Source organism: Coregonus clupeaformis, chromosome 14 (assembly GCF_020615455.1).
Source record: "Coregonus clupeaformis isolate EN_2021a chromosome 14, ASM2061545v1, whole genome shotgun sequence".
Classification (NCBI taxonomy): domain Eukaryota; kingdom Metazoa; phylum Chordata; class Actinopteri; order Salmoniformes; family Salmonidae; genus Coregonus; species Coregonus clupeaformis.
This window is the reverse complement of record NC_059205.1, coordinates 44,604,051-44,624,465: the sequence shown is the minus strand read 5'-3', so window position 1 is coordinate 44,624,465 and position 20,415 is coordinate 44,604,051. Positions and strand designations below refer to the sequence as shown.

Below are 20,415 nucleotides of genomic sequence, written 5' to 3'. Positions count from 1 at the left end.
CCTTGAAAAGTGATTGTGGTCTGATTTTTTTTAGAGTCCCACACAGGGTTGTTCGTCACAGCTACGCTCATCTGAGGTCAGAGAGGAGCTTGATACGACGGGGGCGAGAGAACAGTGCAACTATATAATCCACCAGTGTCCAATGAGGAAGTCAGTGTAGTGAAAAAGAGAAACATACAAAGATGGTGAAGATAACTTTCCAGCCGGTCTCGGCGCAGAAACCAGAGAAGGAGCTCGATGGAGACAAAGCCGAGATTCTCATGCCCTATGAACACGTGAGTTCAGCGTCTCTTTTCTTTGTTCCATGATGTATTGACAGCGTTGTGGTAAAATAGGGATGTTTTGCTGACCAATGCAATAATTAGATTATACCAGGGCTATGTTTTCTTAATTGCTTTATAGTTAAATGCGTTCTCTATTCGTGCACGTAGCCTAATGATTGCATTGATGTGAATTTCAAAATATATTCAAGTCCAAAAGAGCCCATAACGTCAGTTGTAGGCTAATCTGCATAGTAGGCTACCGCGATATCATTTAGGCTACTGTTACAGTATCCTGTGTTACTACTATTGTTACTAGAAATGATACACTGCTGCTGTGAAAGCGCTGGAAACACGGATACAAAGTAGCCTAACCTTTTAAAATCGATACAAGCTTGCCAGCACAGCCAGAGGATGTTGACATTACGTCACCTTGTGAGGCTAACTGGGGACACTGCAGATACCTCAGTTTGCAGCAGACGTAGCCACGAATCGTAGGCTGGCTATCCTAGACCATGTTACCGAATAATTGCTATGTTTATCGAAAACTTTCAAGACAACACGTTTAAAGGTTGATATTGGGAAGTTGTATCTTATCGACAGTCCGTAAATTGTGCAAACAAATGGGGACGTTATCGCTGCGGTATGCTCACATCACCGAGGTGTTTTCCCCCGCCAATCCAGCATGTACCGCGTGAGGGGCATTTGGGCTGTTTTTAGAAATGAGGGCGCATGCATTTCAATAGTGTAATGGGATTTCCTTTCCTTGTGTGATTACCCTCATCTATGCAGTCTGCACTGATCTGAAAATACTTCACAGGTGCTATATGCTAGAAGAAAGTCGTACTTCGGTTGGCTTTCATCTGTTCTGTTCTTTCAAATCAGATAAAGGAAAGGAAGTGACACTTGTTGAGAGAGTCATAAGAAATATGCATTTGGTTACATAGCTGTCCGGGAGCTGCTAAAAGGGTGGCCATACTGGATTTGCATAGAAAGCCTCTGTCAAGTGTTGACTCATAGAATTCACACACTGTTGTGTCTATGTGGCTGCTCAATATGTTAGCGTTGACATCACATTTGTAGGTCTGTCTGTCATTAGATGGATGGTATAGTGTCAGGCAGGCTAATACAATTCATAGCAAATCTGAAATTATCCTGCCACTTATGCTAAACATTGAATTGTATTTCTGCAAGTGACAGGATAAACTGTGAGGAGTGAGGAGTATTTCTGTATGTAATAAGCCCTTTTGTGGTGAAAAACTAATTCTGATTGGCTGGCCCTGGCTCCCAACCCCAAGTGGGTGGGCCTGGTATGCCCTCCCAGAACCACCCATGGCTGCACCCCTGCCCAGTCATGTGAAATCCATAGATTAGGGCCTAATGAATTTATTTCAATTGACTGATTTCCTTATATTAACTCCAACTCAGTAAAACCTTTGAAATTGTTGCATGTTGCGTTTATATTTTTGTTCAGTATACATATGTGTTTGGCAAGTCCCAATCTGAAGGTGTGAGATCATGTACCTCAAATTATTGAGCAACTATAACTAGTAATGACATAGTTATGGTTTTGACGTCATGTAGGGAGGTGGGGGACAGGGGATGCTCGCAAAGGCGTCATAGGAGACGTGTGGATACCAAATCTGTATGTGTGTATAAGGACTATTAATACCAAATCTGGCTTGAGATTCCACTTCCACGCAATCACTGTGATCTCCCTCCCACTGGAGGTGTGTGTGATGTAACGCTGTCACAGCTACAAGTAGGGCATGTGGAAGTCGAGTCCTAAGAATAGAACTACCAGACAACCATGACAGCCTCCCTCGCCATCACTCGGCAAACACAACACAATCTGTCTCATCCCTTTTGATCCTCCATTGTGCCTAGCAACTGTGTGTGGGTACCGTTTCTAGGTAGCGAGTAGTGTATAGCTAATAGCAAACAGATTGACGGTAGGGCTGAGAGACTGGGGGTGGGCTGTTGGGATGACAAGGCATCTTCAGCATCTCTATCCTTCAGCCTACATCCTAGAGATTTCCTCTCTGGCTAACTACTTGGCAAGGACAGAGTGGTCTCATCACAGACTAAGCAAGCAAGATATTGCTTGTTAGGATGTAACAAAGGGAAATGTGGCTGTGTGAGAGGTTCACTGTCATATTATAAGACTATTTCTGCTCTGATAATTGTGACTATATCATAGTCATTTTTGTTTCACCTAGGATTTTTTCTTGGGTGAAGCTAACTGCTTAGCTATTACCACCAACATTGAGTGAAACGGAAACTGCTCTTTCATAGTGGGAGCATCTTGCTGATGAATCGTATTAAACTTATCTGACATTGGCCTGTAGGTCTGACCTGTGAATTGTTTCTTTCTCCAGGAGGAGCTGGTTCTTCCTCTGAGGCCCAAGAAGTCTCATCTGAACGGGCTGTGTTGTCTCACCTTTGGCCTGGTGGTCTTCATGTCAGGACTGGTGCTGGCCTCCATATACGTCTACCGGTACTACTTCATACAACAGGTACTATACTACTGTACTTCACTATACTACTATAATACAACTATACTACACCACTCTACACTACACTATACAACTACCACTAGTACCTCCTATTTTATACCACAGGTCAGATATTATACTACTTTTACATACTACCTCACACACCTTACAACTATACTATACTATACTACTGTACAACTGCCAGTAGTAGCTACTACTACCTGCTACATCATACCTCACATATTCAGTCATATAGACAAATTGGTTCTGATTGGAGCAGTGATGAATGATATAGATATCCCCCCTGACTATCCTAACCCTGTTTTGATCTGTTCTCCCTCTGTGTGTTCTAGATCCCCGAGGACAGTCTGTTCCACTGCAGGGTTCTGTATGAAGACTCTGTGTACGCCCCCCTGCACGGCAGACAGGAGCTGGAGGAGAACGTGGGCATCTACCTGGACGACAACTATGAGCAGATCAGCGTGCCCGTGCCCCACTTCGGGGGGAGCGACCCCGCAGACATCATCCACGACTTCCAGAGGGTAAGTCATCCCTATGCCTATCCACACACTCATTGTGTAGTGTGATACAAGGCGGCCATTTTGTGTCCAAATGCTCGCCCATTGCCCATTAGTATACATATGAGCATATGATTTTGGAGGACGTGTCTATTAGGGTCAGTGGTCTATAAGGCAATGAAAGCTTTATGTGACCTTTTCTGTTAGTTAGCAGACTGGAGGGAATCTGTGGGTTTAGTAAATGCTGATATTTCCTTCCTCCTTTAAATCTGCTGTAAGATGTGGTTAGCAATGACCTTTCTGCTTCTCAAATATCAAGAGCACCGTTTCAACTCAGGATTGATGATTCATGTTTTGTTGTAATTTCTAATTCCAGGGTCTGACTGTGTACCATGACATTGCCCTGGACAAGTGTTATGTGATTGAGCTCAACACCACCCTGGTAATGCCACCAAGGAACCTCTGGGAGCTGCTGGTCAACATCAAGGTACACTATTGTGTTATATCTGTGTTAGGTCTGTCAGAGAAACTGTTTGTGTGTATGTGGTTGTCCTTCAGAGGGACAGTCTGCCCATGCATATTTATTCTACAAAAGGACATTGCGGTCATGTGTGTACCGTCTGTCCTGTGAAGGGCATTATACTAACGCAGGGTTCCCAACTGGCGGCCCGCGCCAGTGTTTTTTTTGTTTTTGTGTGTGGAATTTTCATTGTTGGACACAAACAACTGTAAAAAAAAAAAAAAAAAAAAAAAAAACAGCAAATCAGCTCCAAGTGATTTTAATTTAAGAAATCTGTTCCTAAGTAGTCCCACGATTAATAGAGAGACACGACGTGATCGTATACAAATGTAAGCACGGTTTGAAATGATTATATTTTAGTCAAACATTATATCTGTTTGGGATTCTTGCGGTCAATTTACAGTCTACAAATGATTTGTAATTATGTTCCGGCCCCCCGACCATCTGCTCAAGAAAAAATTGGTTTGCAGCTGAATCTAGTTGATGATCCCTGTACTAACGTATGTGTTTGTGTCTCTCTCTCCCTCTCCAACAGAAGGGGACGTACCTGCCCCAGACCTACATCATCCAGGAGGAGATGGTGGTGACGGGGAGGGTGAGGAACATGAGACCTCTGGGGCCCTTCATCCACCGGCTCTGCTACGGCAAAGACACCTACCGCCTCAAACGCCGACGCGAAGCACGCCGACGTAAGGACAACACACACACCAACAACACATTATTTTTTATTCTGTCTCACACATCCAGATTTCACACTCGCACACACACATTTCACACACCGATGTCCTTGTCAACATGAGATGCATGTAAGTGCTAGGTCATCAGTTAGGCTCTTCCTGTCCTGTACAGAGGAGAGGAGAGGAGAGGAGAGCGAAGGGTTGTGTGTTTCACAGTAGTCACTGAGTCAGTCCGAATCCATGGGCTGGCTGACTGTGTGGTGGGAGAAACACTGACTGTCAGAGGTGTCCATATGACACCCCTCATCACAGAGGAAACAGAGATGGCCAGGTCCATATCGGCGCTTCCTGTGCTGGCTCTGAGAGAGTGAGTTTGCGTGTGGGTTCTGCCAGGCGCTAGCCTCCCACAGTATGAGTTCTAAGTGACTTCCACACACAGATCCCTGTATGATTACCATGTCAAAGCCATCGCATGTGAGTAATTTTTCCAACACACCACGCAGGTCCTATGATCAGACAGCGTGTGTGGGGGAGGAAGTGATGCGTAGTAGTGATGTGCTCCGTGAGCCTCTGTGATTGGCTAGTTGTAAAACCAGAGCATTGATGTAACATGCTTCCCTCTGAGCACATATATGGGCTGGTAGGCAACTCCATTGATCCAAGATGAGGCTGGTACTGGTAGTCATGGTAACAGTGAGGTAGGCAGTGGGAGCTCCCTCAACTGTTGTATTGCTCAATATCTAGTCTTCAGAGGATGATACCATACTGGTTTTTAGGCACCTAATATGTTGGCATATGAACACATATGGGGAGTTACCTCAGTAACCCAGCACTGCAATAGCACCATAGATATACCAAACCCTATGGAACATCTCACATCATATATCAAAAGTATAACATCATTGAACAAGACACATAAAACTGGATGTAAGCTTACCTATCTTCTCTTCTCTTCCATTCTTCTCTTAATCTCTCCCTCCTCCAGGCATCGACAAGCGCAATGCGAGGAACTGCCACAGCATCCGTCACTTTGAGAACACCTTTGTCGTCGAGACAGTGATCTGCGACAGGGTCTAAATCCTGAGGAGGAAGATGGCAAGATGGCCGCCCTACACCACCAAGCCAACTCTGAAACCATACCTCGCGCATCCCTTAGGCTTTATATTGCACTTTAAAAAGCACGTGTTTGTCCAATAGTTATTGATTTGAATGTTTTCTTTTATTCCTTTTTTTGTCCCAAGTTTAATTGTTGTTTACTGCTCTGGTGTTGTTTCTATTTGTTAGTTTTTTGTATTCCAATGGTCTGTATATTTCGATAATGTCGGTAATGCGATGAATCTGTAGCTTTTTTGTTGCTTGGGATTTCATGTCATGTTGTTGCACTGACGTTTTATTATTTTATTTGTATCGATTTGAAGTCGACGCCAGCATAATCAGATGAGTTGTCTTAGGTTTTTACTTCAATCGGCTCAGATTGAGTTTGTCCTTTCTGTATTTTACTTCTTCTCTTTCTTCTGTTGTAACCCTGTGCAGTGTGTAACAGTGAGGAGAATTGGGAGTTAAGATGCTGCGTGCGTTGTGCACACACACGTGTTTCTATTTGTCTCTTGGTTCCAAAATGAACCCATGATGATGTCTCGTCTTGTTTTGGATGTCCAGAAATGCCGAAACATACCTCATATATTTTAGACGTTTTTTCGCCTGTAATTTAAATCATCAATTGTTTGTGTATGTATTTTGCATCATTCCTATAAGCAATATATACTGTATATGGATTTTTCTTGGATTTCATATTCGAACGTGCATTGATTTTTATCCGAGCTTGTTTTGTGATTGAATGATAATTTCTCTATGGTTTGTTCCTCTTCCTTGTGGTATCTTCCACTGGTTGACTCTCTGGGTCTCACATGGCTTTAGACTGTATAAAGTAGCAGTGCTTTCGACGGGCCAACGGAACCAAATCTATACTCACTAACGCTATGTTGAGTCGTGAGGGTGTTACTTAGGCATATATAGATTACCTACAGATGTAGACTCTTAATTTGATCACCCTGTTGCAGGAGAACTTTCCTGAAATGCAGGAAATGTAAAACTGGTAGTGTATTTGAGGTTTAAAAAATGCTTTGAAATGTCAGACTTGATTTTCCCTTATGAAAAATGTATCAACGCCTACAAGAATTTCAATTAATATATAATCCACATAATTTTCATTTCCTGTTGCTGCAGGATTATTTCCCTTCTGTAGCAAACTGGCTCAAATTAAGATCCTACATCTGTACAGTTGGATAGGTTTTAGTTAAACTCTTTCTTTCTGTGTGTCTTTAACTACGTCCTGATTCTGAGAGGGAGTGTGCAAGTGCACACTCCAGGAGAAGGGTGGAGAATTGGAACGCAGTCGCCCTCTTCCTCCTGTCTTAGTAGTGGGATGAAATGTATGCACTCACTAACTGTAAGTCGCTCTGGATAAGAGCGTCTGCTAAATGACAAAAAAAGGTAAAAAAAAAAAAAAGGGATCAGCCTCTTGTCTGCAGTTGAGTCATTGCAGCCATTCTCCATCCCTACTATCTAGATTCTCTCTCTCTCTCTATTGCATGCCTGTCTCTGTTAACATTTTTTTACTATCGATCTACTGTATGTTATGGAGGAATTATTTTGCTGTTTTAAAGGGACCTATTGTATGATATAGGCTTTCATGATCTGTCCCCTTCTCTTCTGACTCGCCATGCTGTACAGTCATTTGGCTTGTAATAGCTTATCTTACTACCTAATAAATAAATATGTAAAAACTATATTCCTTTATCTTTGCATTTTCATTGTCGTTGGTGTGTGTGTGTTTTAGAGAAACATAAATAAACTCAGGAGAATACAAAGGATATCATGGGTACCAAAATCTACCGTTTCATATTTATCTTAAATAAAAATAGAAAAATGTCCGCAAAACACCATTAACTTGCGTCAAACCCAAGCACAGAAGTCAAACCAATGACAAATAATCAGTGAAAATTACATTACTACATTTCAACTACATCTCCCTTCAGAGGAATACATTCAAGAGCTTTATAAAGAAACTTTATATAACATACAAATTTATATAGGCCGAAGCTGCAATGGACAATATTTGGTACATTAATTATGTATCTAGGACACTTCAAGGATTTCAGTGACATTTACATTTTAGTCATTTAGCAGACGCTCTTATCCAGAGCGACTTACAGTTAGTGAGTGCATCCATTATTATTATTTTTTTCATACTGGCCCCCCGTGGGAATCGAACCCACAACCCTGGCGTTGCAAACGCCATTCTCTACCAACTGAGCTACATCCCTGCCGGCCATTCCCTTCCCTACCCTGGACGACGCTGGGCCAATTGTGCGCCGCCCCATGGGTCGAACTGACTTCTCCTACTTAACATGCCTTGTTGTTCTGTGGTGATTCCCTTGTCAGGACATACAGTACACATATAGATGGCATTGCACAGGGCACAAACAATAGTAATCAGATCAGATGGTAATTTTCCATGTTTTGTTTTGTTGTTCAATTGCTTCACCTCTTTAAAAGTATTTTTGTGGTAGTCTAAGAAGTTTAAAACATTTTACTTAAGCGAAGCAGTGAAATATAGTCAAAGTTAAATATATAAAAATATCTGGTCTGATAGGGTTAACTCTTGTCCGAGGTAAGGCTACAGACAGTCAAAAGGGAAAATAGTGCCAAAATGCGTAGGTTTTCAATAATAAATACTAATTTTTCCTACTCAACGTCCCTTGTCCTCAAACAGTGGCAGAATTTCTCACACAGCTAGTAAGATTATAGCCAGTAACTTCCCAGTGGGCAAAACTGGTTGAAACATAATTTCAACCAGTTCTGCACAGTGTTTGTCCCTCCATGGGTCTCGTCAGAGCTCTGAGGTGCTGGTGGTGGCTCTCTTCTGGCTGATGGACCTGGACCTCCTTAAGTTGAAGGTCTGCTTGGAGGTCCTCACCTCCCTGGTGATGAAGTAGTAACACACAGCGTCCAGACAGCACGTGATGTTGGCCAGACTCATGGCCACCTGTAGGAACAGGCTGATCCTCGTCTTGGCCACGCAGTCCTCGATCACGCATCTATGTACCTGGGAGGAGATAGAGGTTATGCCTGTAAGGTTTTTCCTGGTCAGGTCACATGGTCAGGAAAAAAAGAGCCAAAGGATGAAGTTGCCCCCAGACATATAAATGCACATAAGATAACCTCAAGAAAGTATTTATGGCATTTTTAGGTTTATAATCAGAGCCGGCTCTACGTAGTGGCAAAGCCGGGCATGCCTGGGCACTGCCAAGAGCAAAAAAATTGAGGACCACCATTTCAAGTGCGATGCCGAGCTCACCAAGCAGCCTGCTGGCCCGACCAACGAGGTTGAGGAGCCTAGCAGCAAATACCCACCCATCCCCCACACTGCCTGTTGATCAACAAAATCAAGAAGCCAGGTAGTACCAACAGCAAGAGGGTAACATCACAACAAGCACCTGCACCTCCGTTACCCCAGCCACTAGCACCTGACCACCTGTTGGATCTAACATAAACTGAACCAGTGGAAGCAGAGTTTATTGATTCTTGCAAAGTGAAATTGCAATCACAGCCAGCAGCAACAAATGGACCTCACTCAGTGTTCTTCAAAGATACAGCGGGCCTTTGTCAGCAATGCAGACTGTGCTGTTGGCACTGAAACATGGATTTGGATTAACACTTGGGACATCTACAGCAATGTGCAAAAATTCATTCTCCACTCTGAAGAATGTATTCAGTGAACACAGGCACAGCATGTTACATCAACGAAAAGCCCAGCTTGTCCAGCTGGCATTTAAGAGGGACCTGACAAGTAAATTTCACCAGGAAGGAGAATGGAATCCGAAACTTCTCATGAGGTTCAACAGCGCATGGAGGAGGCTGCAACTCATCTAAATAGTAAGCTACAACCTTTATGGCCCTGGCCGCCCTGCCAGAATGATTAATTAATTGGTTTTCCCTCATGTAAGCCTATTTGTTGTTTGTCTGATATTGAATGTAATGTATAGTTTAGGCCTTAGGTTTTTACTTCAATGCTTCTTTTAGATTTATCTGTGATTCTTAAAGTCAGTGCTTGCTTTCGTGGGTCCATTTGCTATTGATAGATATACAGCGTTGCGTTATTTGACGGGTATAGTCCCAGTCGGTATTAGATAGAATTTCGAGGCCCTGCCCGCCAGTGGGGAAAACAACCCGTGGTTACCCCATTGGCTCACAGCAAAAACATAACATTTTTCAAACGCAATTTTCTTGTTGTCTACTTCTTTTAGTCAATTACAAACTACATTTAAGAAAAGTACTACATGTCTAAAGATTACTTTTCAACAATGCCTGCTCCCGAGCTTTCTCACTACTTAGAAAAACGTAATATTGTAGGGCTTGCCTCATGCTCCTTTTCATGACGGTGCTAGCAGCCACGTGAGTGAGTTCTAGCAAGCTATTGACCGGAACATTAAGCTAGCCAAGACCAACAACACAAACAAATGGACTACACAGCTACAAGTAGTGAGTGGAGTTACAAACGGACTATACTAAACAAGTTACATGTCTTACCTATGATGAAATGTTTTACACACACATAGCTACGTCTAGCCTACTTGGACACCGTGTCCCCATATTTCCCACTCTCCCACGCCGAATAGCCTGAAGCCATAGGGCTCTTCTCGCAATTTCTTTTTGCCTACATGGGAGCATTGCAAACCGTAGGTCGGGATTTTGACCTGGTTACATGTACATTGAACAACACAGAAGCTTTTCTGCATTTTTTGTTATTTCTGTATAACAAAAATTTGACAAGGAAGTTGGCGCTTTTACAATGGGGTCAATGTGAAATAATGTTTATTTTCCCCAATTTGTGGGCATGGTCGAGGGGAATTCCTTCTTATGACAAGAATACCAACAATGACCAATGTATCCTATTGGTTGTGCTATGAGGTGATGCTGAAATTGGCAGTGCATCTAACGTTACACAAGAGATCCACATAGCACGTTGGGGTCGATGAAACAACGGAAGCCCATTCATTTTCATGAAGGAAGTGAAGTGGGCGGGGGGACCGTTGGGCGATGCAAGCATGGGTGAGGGACGTGAACAGGGCAGGACCAAAGTTGGGAAAAACAGAACTTTATGCAAATACTCTGCGACATCACGTTGCTATTGACCGATCGAAGAGCACTATAGTTTCCAGACACTACTGGATTGGCTGCTGATACCTAGCACTACCTAGCCTGCTTGCTAGCTTGCGAAGCAAGCATGACAATCCGAATGTACGCGTTAAAAGGATCTCTTTAAATCAAATCAAATCAAATCAAATTGTATTGGTCACATGCGCCGAATACAACAGGTGCAGACATTACAGTGAAATGCTTACTTACAGCCCTTAACCAACAGTGCATTTCTTTAAAAAAATTAAATACAATAACAAAAATTAAAGTCAAAATAAAACAACTACAAAAAAAGTGTTGAGAAAAAAAAGAGCAGAAGTAAAATAAAGTGACAGTAGGGAGGCTAAATATACAGGGGGGTACCGTTGCAGAGTCAATGTGCGGGGGCACCGGCTAGTTGAGGTAGTTGAGGTAATATGTACATGTGGGTAGAGTTAAAGTGACTATGCATAAATAATTAACAGAGTAGCAGCAGCGTAAAAAGGATGGGTGCAAATAGTTTGCAGTGCAAATAGTCCGGGTAGCCATGATTAGCTGTTCAGGAGTCTTATGGCTTGGGGGTAGAAGCTGTTGAGAAGTCTTTTGGACCTAGACTTGGCACTCCGGTACCGCTTGCCGTGCGGTAGCAGAGAGAACAGTCTATGACTAGGGTGGCTGGAGTCTTTGACAATTTTGAGGGCCTTCCTCTGACACCGCCTGGTATAGAGGTCCTGGATGGCAGGAAGCTTTGCCCCAGTGATGTACTGGGCCGTACGCACTACCCTCTGTAGTGCCTTGCGGTCGGAGGCCAAGCAGTTGCCATACCAGGCGGTGATGCAACCAGTCAGGATGCTCTCGATGGTGCAGCTGTAGAATTTTTTGAGGATCTGAGGACCCATGCCAAATCTTTTCAGTCTCCTGAGGGGGAATTCTGTCCTGCCGATGTATAGCCTGCTAGCTGAATGTTATCATTGTCGTCGTTCAGCCACGACTCGGTGAAACATAAGATATTACAGTTTTTAATGTCCCGTCACGCTGACTGCAGGTAGCCTTCTGTCCATTGTCCTGATTCGATGGTTACGGTGTGTGCTGTTTTAATGAGTGCATCTTGGGCTACCAGTCTTCATGGGGCTTCTCTTCAACATTGTGTGCTTTCTTGTGTGCAAAATGACAGTTGTCGTGTATATGGCTGCATTTCAGATAGGCCTATTTTGTTTAAAATGTTGTATGTAGGACCAATACCGTGTGTAGCCTACTAAAACAAGTAACTTTCACTCTGTTATCATTCATTTACATTACACAGTCATTGTGTGTGATAGGCTACTGTAAAACTGATGTCAATACTATGAAAACGACACATACACAACTTTTTTGCCCCCTCCCTGCTCTCTTGCAGGGAGCTTCTATCTCAAGGCCATCAGACTGTTAAATAGGCATCACTAGCTGGCCTCCAGTAAGTACCCTGCCCTGAACTTAGTCCCTGTCACTAGCCAGCTACCACCCGGTTTTTCAACCCTGCAACTTAGAGGCTGCTGCCCAATGTACATAGACGTGGAACACTGGTCACTTTAATCAGTGGTGGAAAAAGTACCCAATTGTCATACTTGAGTAAAAGTAAAGATACCTTAATAGAAAATGACTCAAGTAAAAGTAAAAGTAACCCAGTAAAATACTACTTAAGTAAAAGTCTAAAAGTATTTGGTTTTAAATATACTTAAGTATCAAAAGTAAAAGAAAAAGTATAAATAATTTCAAATTCCTTATATTAAGCAAACCAGACGGCAACATTTTCAAACAGGCAAAGCGTCAATACAGGACTAAGATCGAATCGTACTACACCGGCTCCAACACTCGTCAGATGTGGCAGGGCTTGCAAACTATTACAGACTACAAAGGGAAGCACAGCCGCGAGCTGCCCAGTGACACAAGCCTACCAGACGAGCTAAATTACTTCTATGCTTGTTTCGAGGAAAGTATCACTGAAACATGCATGAGAGCATCAGCTGTTCCGGACGACTGTGTGATCACGCTCTCCGTAGCCGATGTGAGTAAGACCTTTAAACAGGTCAACATTCACAAGGCCGGATTACCAGGATGTGTACTTCGAGCATGCGCTGACCAACTGGCAAGTGTCTTCACTGACATCTTTAACCTCTCCCTGTCTGAGTCTGTAATACCAACATGTTTCAAGCAGACCTCCATAGTCCCTGTGCCCAAGAACACTAAGGTAACCTGCCTAAATGACTACCGAGCCGTAGCACTCATGTATATAGCCATGAAGTGCTTTGAAAGGCTGGTCATGGCTCACATCAACACCATTATCCCAGAAACCCTAGACCCACTCCAATTTGCATACCGCCCCAACAGATCCACAGATGATGCAATCTCTATTGCGCTCCACACTGCCCTTTCACACCTGGACAAAAGGAACACCTATGTGAGAATGCTATTCATTGACTACAGCTCAGCGTTCAACACCATAGTGCCCTCAAAGCTCATCACTAAGCTAAGGACCCTGGGACTAAACACCTCCCTCTGCAACTGGATCCTGGACTTCCTGACGGGCCGCCCCCAGGTGGTAAAGGTAGGTAACAACACATCCGCTGCGCTGATCCTCAACACGGGGGCACCTCAGGGGTGCGTGCTCAGTCCCCTCCTGTACTCCCTGTTCACTCATGACTGCATGGCCAGGCACGACTCCTACACCATCATTAAGTTTGCCGATGACACAACAGTGGTAGTCCTGATCACCGACAACGACGAGACAGCCTATAGGGAAGAGGTCAGAGACTGGCTGTGTGGTGCCAGGACAACAACCTCTCCCTCAACGTGATCAAGACAAAGGAGATGATTGTGGACTACAGGAAAAAGAAGAGGACCGAGCATGCCCCCATTCTCATCGACGGGGCTGTAGTAGAGCAGGTTGAGAGCTTCAAGTTCCTTGGTGTCCACATCACCAACAAACGAACATGGTCCAAGCACACCAAGACTGTCGTGAAGAGGGCACGACAAAACCTATTCCCCTTCAGGAGACTGAAAAGATTTGGCATGGGTCCTCAGATCCTCCAAAGGTTCTACAGCTGCACCATCGAGAGCATCCTGACTGGTTGCATCACTGCCTGGTATGGCAACTGCTCGGCCTCCGACCGCAAGGCACTACAGAGGGTAGTGCGTACGGCCCAGTACATCACTGGGGCCAAGCTTCCTGCCATCCAGGAACTTTATACCAGGCGGTGTCAGAGGAAGGCCCTAAAAATTGTCAGACTCCAGCCCCCCTAGTCATAGACTGTTCTCTCTGCTACCGCACGGCAAGCGGTACCAGAGCGCCAAGTCTAGGTCCATGAGGCTTCTAAACAGCTTCTACCCCCAAGCCATAAGACTCCTGAACATCTAATCAAATGGCTACCCAGACTATTTGCATTGCCCCCCCACCCCTCTTTTACGCAGCTGCTACTCTCTGTTTATTATCTATGCATAGTCACTTTAATAATTCTACCTACATGTACATATTACCCCAATTACCTCGACTAACCGGTGCCCCCGCACATTGACTCGGTACCGGTACCCCCTGTATATAGCCTCGCTATTGTTATTTTTACTGCTGCTCTTTAATTATTTGTTACTTTTATTTCGTATTATTTTATATTGTATTTTTTTGTGATTTTGTTTGGTATTCTTTCTTAAAACGGCATTGTTGGTTAAGGGCTTGTAAGTAAGCATTTCACTGTAAGGTCTACACCTGTTGTATTTGGCGCATGTGATTTGATTTGATTTTACCCATTTCATATGTATATACTGTTTTCTAGTCAAGGCCATCCTATTCAACTATTGCTGTACATATTATTCTATCCTACGTATTCTTCAGATATACTACATATTCTATCCACATACTGTCCATAATGTCTATACATCCCTTCACACATACAGTGGGGAGAACAAGTATTTGATACACTGCCGATATTGCAGGTTTTCCTACTTACAAAGCATGTAGAGGTCTGTAATTTTGATCATTTAACTGTGAGAGACGGAATCTAAAACAAAAATCCAGAAAATCACATTGTATGATTTTTAAGTAATTAATTTGCATTTTATTGCATGACATAAGTATTTGATCACCTACCAACCAGTAAGAATTCCGGCTCTCACAGACCTGTTCGTTTTTCTTTAAGAAGCCCTCCTCTTCTCCACTCATTACCTGTATTAACTGCACCTGTTTGAACTCATTACCTGTATAAAAGACACCTGTCCACTCTCAATAAAACAGACTCCAACCTCTCCACAATGGCCAAGACCAGAGAGCTGTGTAAGGACATCAGGGATAAAATTGTAGACCTGCACAAGGCTGGGATGGGCTACAGGACAATAGGCAAGCAGCTTGGTGAGAAGGCAACAACTGTTGGCACAATTATTAGAAAATTGAAAAAGTTCAAGATGACGGTCAATCACCCTTGGTCTGGGGCTCCATGCAAGATCTCACCTCGTGGGGCATCAATGATCATGAGGAAGGTGAGGGATCAGCCCAGAACTACACGGCAGGACCTGAGCAATGACCTGAAGAGAGCTGGGACCACAGTCTCAAAGAAAACCATTAGTAACACACTATGCCGTCATGGAACAAAATCCTGCAGCGCACGCAAGGTCCCCCTGGTCAAGCCAACGCATGTCCAGGCCCGTCTGAAGTTTGCCAATGACCATCTGGATGATCCAGAGGAGGAATGGGAGAAGGTCATGTGGTCTGATGAGACAAAAATATAGCTTTTTGGTCTAAACTCCACTCGCCGTGTTTGGAGGAAGAAGAAGGATGAGTACAACCCCAAGAACACCATCCCAACCGTGAAGCATGGAGGTGGAAACATCATTCTTTGGGGATGCTTTTCTGAAAAGGGGACAGGACGACTGCACCGTATTGAGGGGAGGATGGATGGGGCCATGTATCACAAGATCTTGGCCAACAACCTCCTTCCCTCAGTAAGAGCATTGAAGATGGGTCGTGGCTGGGTCTTCCAGCATGACAACGTCCCGAAACACACAGCCAGGGCAACTAAGGAGTGGCTCCGTAAGAAGCATCTCAAGGTCCTGGAGTGGCCTAGCCAGTCTCCAGACCTGAACCCAATAGAAAATCTTTGGAGGGAGCTGAAAGTCCGTATTGCCCAGCGACAGCCCCGAAACCTGAAGGATCTGGAGAAGGTCTGTATGGAGGAGTGGGCCAAAATCCCTGCTGCAGTGTGTGCAAACCTAGTCAAGACCTACAGGAAACGTATTATCTCTGTAATTGCAAACAAAGGTTTCTGTACCAAATATTAAGTTCTGCTTTTCTGATGTATCAAATATTTATGTCATGCAATAAAATGCAAATTAATGACTTAAAAATCATACAATGTGATTTTCTGGATTTTTGTTTTAGATTCCGTCTCTCACAGTTGAAGTGTACCTATGATAAAAATTACAGACCTCTACATGCTTTGTAAGTAGGAAAACCTGCAAAATCGGCAGTGTATCAAATACTTGTTCTCCCCACTGTATATATACACTACCGTTCAAAAGTTTGGGGTCACTTAGAAATGTCATTGTTTTCGAAAGAAAAGCATTTTTGGGGGGGAATTGAGTAATACAGTATAGAAATATTAGGACGAGCAACGTCGGAGTCCAGAGTATAAATATATATACAGTACCAGTCAAAAGTTTGGACACACCGCCTCAATAGCGTGTGTGTGTGTTGCTCTCGGAATGGGTATTTACTCTTATTCGCGGCAGATTCAAATTAGCTACTGCCATGTAGGACATTTTGACATCAGCTATGACTATAAAATATGCAGTTAGTTTTATTTAGTTTGCTTTTCTGAAACTCTAGAGAAGTAGCGGCTTGGTTACGCTCATTGCGTAGCGTAGTGTCACAAATTCGACAGGAACGTAGCCTATAGATCTAATTATTGAAGTTTAAGTTATGAAGCCTGTAAGAATCTTTGATAAGCTAGTGGCGCTCATCCTGTTGAGGTGATCTGTGTGTGTTGGTAGGCGCAAGTTATGTGTAGCCTAGGCCTACTGTAGCTACGGCTGCATTTCAGATAGACACGTTGTAGTGGGGCTCATATCTTTCTTGTGTTACTATATAAAGCCATGGTTGTTGAGGTGTACATTTGAACATTAGTAGGAACAATCTACCTTGTGGTATTAGGGCTCTAAATCAATACTAGTTGTGCACCCCCCATGGAATTAAAATGCCCCCTCAGGCATGTCATCCTGCAGCCGGGCCTGTTTATAATGAACTCACCAGGAACTGCAGCAGGATGCCCAGGTGGCTGGGTGTGAAGGGGACTAGGAAGGCACAGAGGCTGCTGTAGATGGTCCTCACGCAGGCTCTGCTCTTAGGGCTCTCCTGGCCCGACTGCCTCAGCGTGCCGATGCTCTGGGCCGAACACACCACCAGCACCAGGGCCGGTCCCACAAACCCAAAGCCCAAGAGGCAGCCGATCACCTCTTGGCGCCAGCCCTGGTCCGAGAAGCTGTGGAAGCAGTGGAAGGACCCCTTTTCTGCCGTGCGGAATGAGTAGATGGGGGAGGTGCCCCCCAGCACCATCACCCAGACCAGGATGCAGGTCCCCAGAGCGGCCCGAGGGGAGCGGAGCTGCTTGGCACGGAAGGGGTGGCATATGGCCAACCAGCGGTCCACGGCTATGCAGGCAATGGTGTAGACGCTGCCGTACATGCCCACGAAGTACAGGCTCTCCAGGAAGGAGCAGAGGATGCGGTGGTGGGCCGCCCAGTGGTGGATGGTGGCGTGCATCTTGAAGGGGAGCAGGAGGAGAAGAAGGAGGTCCATGAGGGCCAGGTTGGTCATGTAGATGGTGGACTCTGTCCACTTGCGGAGGAGGACGCAGAAGACAACCAGGGCAAGGATGTTGAGGACAAGGCCGCACACGAAGATGGGCACGTAGATGGCGAGTTCCAGTGATTTCATGAGGCTGTCTACCTCGGTGAAGGAGCAGTTGGTTGTCATGTTGCTGCTGAGGGGTAAATGGGAGACGTTGGGTAAGCCAATACAAATAGACCTTGTAATTTATTTTCTAAAAGGAATGGTGTTTTGATTATGAATGAGTGTCTCACAAAATGTAGGATACAAATTATGGCCATACTATCTCACCTTTTTGTTGTTGCTTTTTTCCTCCCAATCATTTTCCCACTACTTTGATATTTACTTTTCCCCATATACCCCATGTATCATTTTACTGGCACTGAGATTGAAACACACCCACACACTCGCACGCGCACGCACGTAGACACACACGCATGCCAATATGCAAAACCTGATTCCCTTTCTCAGCCGTGTGGATAGCCTACAGTAGCTGTACCCTCCTCACATATGAAAGCAGTGCCTGCCTGATTTAATGTGAGAACCTTTAAAGATGCAGTCTGGGGTCTTAAGTACAACAAATACTTAACATATTGTACGAATTGGATTCGTAACATATCATACGAATTGCACAAATAAATAAATATATATGTTGTTGTTTTTTGCAGGAAGTAACATATCATACGAAATGGATGACGTAGTACAAAATTGGATGACGTAGTACACAAAAAACGGGGACCCATTTTAGCTCGTGAACACCACTTTCAAAACTACTGGCTGAAATTGTACAAAATTTCCAGAGCATCACTTTAACCACTTCACTGCCAGTCTGCATGCCATATGGCCAAAGACTATTCTGAACCAAAATATTTTTGTGGCTTGGTCTCATCAAATACTGTAGAACTAAATTAAAGTAACCTGGTAAAATAATGGTTAGCTTGACATAAATCCAACCTATACATTTTTTATTAGTTAAGTGTTTTCTAAGTTTAAAATGACTTCGGATTATGTTTATTACGTTGTTTTAGATAAGGTAATCACCTATTTTATTGGTTTGATTTGAATAATCACTCTTCTCTGAGTGTGTTTTCTGTTGTAATGATGTAACACCATCATTGGTGTAAAGTAATTAGTTAAAAATACTTTAAAGTACTACTTAAGTAGTTTTTTGGGGTATCTGTACTTTACTTTACTATTTATATTTTTGACAACTTTTACTTTTACTTCACTACATTCCTAAAGAAAAGAATGTACTTTTACTACATACATTTTCCCTGACACCCAAAAGTACTCCCTAGTCATCCCTACTGTCTCTGATCTGGCGAACTCACTAAACACAAATGCTTTGTTTGTAAATTATGTCTGAGTGTTGGAGTGTGCCCCTGGCTATCCGTAAATAAAATAAAAACAAGAAAATGGTGCCGTCTGCTTTGCTTAATATAAGGAATTTGAAATTGTTGATACTTTTACTTTTGATACTTAAGTATATTTTTGCAATTATATTTACTTTTGATTCTTAAGTATATTTAAAACCAAATACTTTTAGATTTTTACTCAAATAGTATTTTACTGGGTGACTTTCACTTTTATTTGAGTCATTTTCTATTAAGGTATGTTTACTTTTACTCAAGTATGACAATTGAGTACTTTTTCCACCACCATACAGTATATACAGTAAGTGAAACCTTACCTTATAGATGCCATGCTGCTGGTGTGTCTGTCTGTCAGTCTATCTGTGCCAGACACATTAGTTTAACACTTCTGCTTTTTCATGACCACTTCCTATGTGAGAGAACTCCAATAGTCTGAATTGGTGCTCTCTACAGCAGGTTACAGCCGCAGACAAGAGGTTATGTCTGAGACATAACTTAGAAATACATACACAAATCATAACAATCAGATTTGTTTGAGAACATAGTGTCATTCTGCTATCACATATAATAACATACTGTATATTATATACAGATTGAAAAATATTTTTCTTAGAGAAATATTCAAATTAAGTCAAAGGCCTAGATTCAATCAGATCAAATGTTAACCGCATAACTGCATTAGAGCTGTCAAGTCGTCTAGCAGCTGCTCTCTTGATCATTGTCACCTAGCCACTCCCGTACCACTCGCGTTAGAAAGTTATCCCAACCCTAACCCTAACCCTATATAGAAATAATGACACTCAAATTTAAAATCCTAAATAATGAGGATTTCTATCAGCCTAATCGAGGTATAGATTACATCTCACATTCCAGTGTTCCAACTTGGAAACAAGGCTGCATGGGATTTCTCTTAATTATTATTTTTTAATTTTTTTAATGCGACTCCGTGCAGCCAATGGCAATGTCCACTTTGGGTATAATGCCAGGAGCCACTTGTGGATTTGACAGCTCTAACGCAGTTCCGACACCACCAAAACAACCGCTATGCATATGTCGGCTAAAGCGGATTTGATTGAATAGAGCCCAATGTCTGTCAGCACAGCGGCGACATAGCCAGAAAGAATTGGGGTTAGACAGTCACATACCTTTGAACAAATGGTTTGAAAACGTCAAAGTTTGAACAATTGAGATGAGTTTAACAGTGAGGTATGCTTTTTACCAAGAGTTCCAAACATCTTGACAATGTCATTGATGTTGTACTTACACTATACAGCTTTCACTAGCTTTCCTTTTAATCATTTTACATGTATGTATTTTTCAATGTAATTTGATTTATTTTATGGGATGTGTGTAAGTAACTAATTGTGTTTTTCTATTTTGCCAATGCATCTCTTGCAAGTGCCAATGATTCTCTTTGCAAATTCATCTCTTGCAAAAAAAAATTGTTTAAACTATGAACCAGAAAAGTGAATCTATTGCTTTAATCTGAGTTACTGTAACCAAGGGTGTAGGAGCCGGGAGGGACAGTGGGGACAGTGGGGA

At 43.1% G+C, this 20,415-nt stretch overlaps 2 protein-coding genes across 2 annotated transcripts; one reads left to right on the top strand and one right to left on the bottom strand.

Annotated features, from left to right (window-relative positions):
* Window positions 1-46: 46 nt before the first annotated feature.
* LOC121580855 (integral membrane protein 2C) lies at window positions 47-7,259 on the top strand. The gene is made up of 6 exons (XM_041895957.2): window positions 47-275; window positions 2,639-2,776; window positions 3,109-3,297; window positions 3,650-3,760; window positions 4,329-4,482; window positions 5,456-7,259. The coding sequence occupies exons 1-6, from the start codon at window positions 183-185 to the stop codon at window positions 5,545-5,547; spliced, it is 777 nt and encodes a 258-aa protein (XP_041751891.1). The 5' UTR covers window positions 47-182; the 3' UTR covers window positions 5,548-7,259.
* A 543-nt stretch (window positions 7,260-7,802) lies between these two features.
* Window positions 7,803-17,647, bottom strand: LOC121581699 (G-protein coupled receptor 55-like). Its single transcript, XM_041897175.1, has 2 exons — window positions 16,922-17,647; window positions 7,803-8,578 (listed from the first exon to the last, which is right to left on the bottom strand). The coding sequence occupies exons 1-2, from the start codon at window positions 17,645-17,647 to the stop codon at window positions 8,363-8,365; spliced, it is 942 nt and encodes a 313-aa protein (XP_041753109.1). The 3' UTR covers window positions 7,803-8,362.
* Window positions 17,648-20,415: the final 2,768 nt, after the last annotated feature.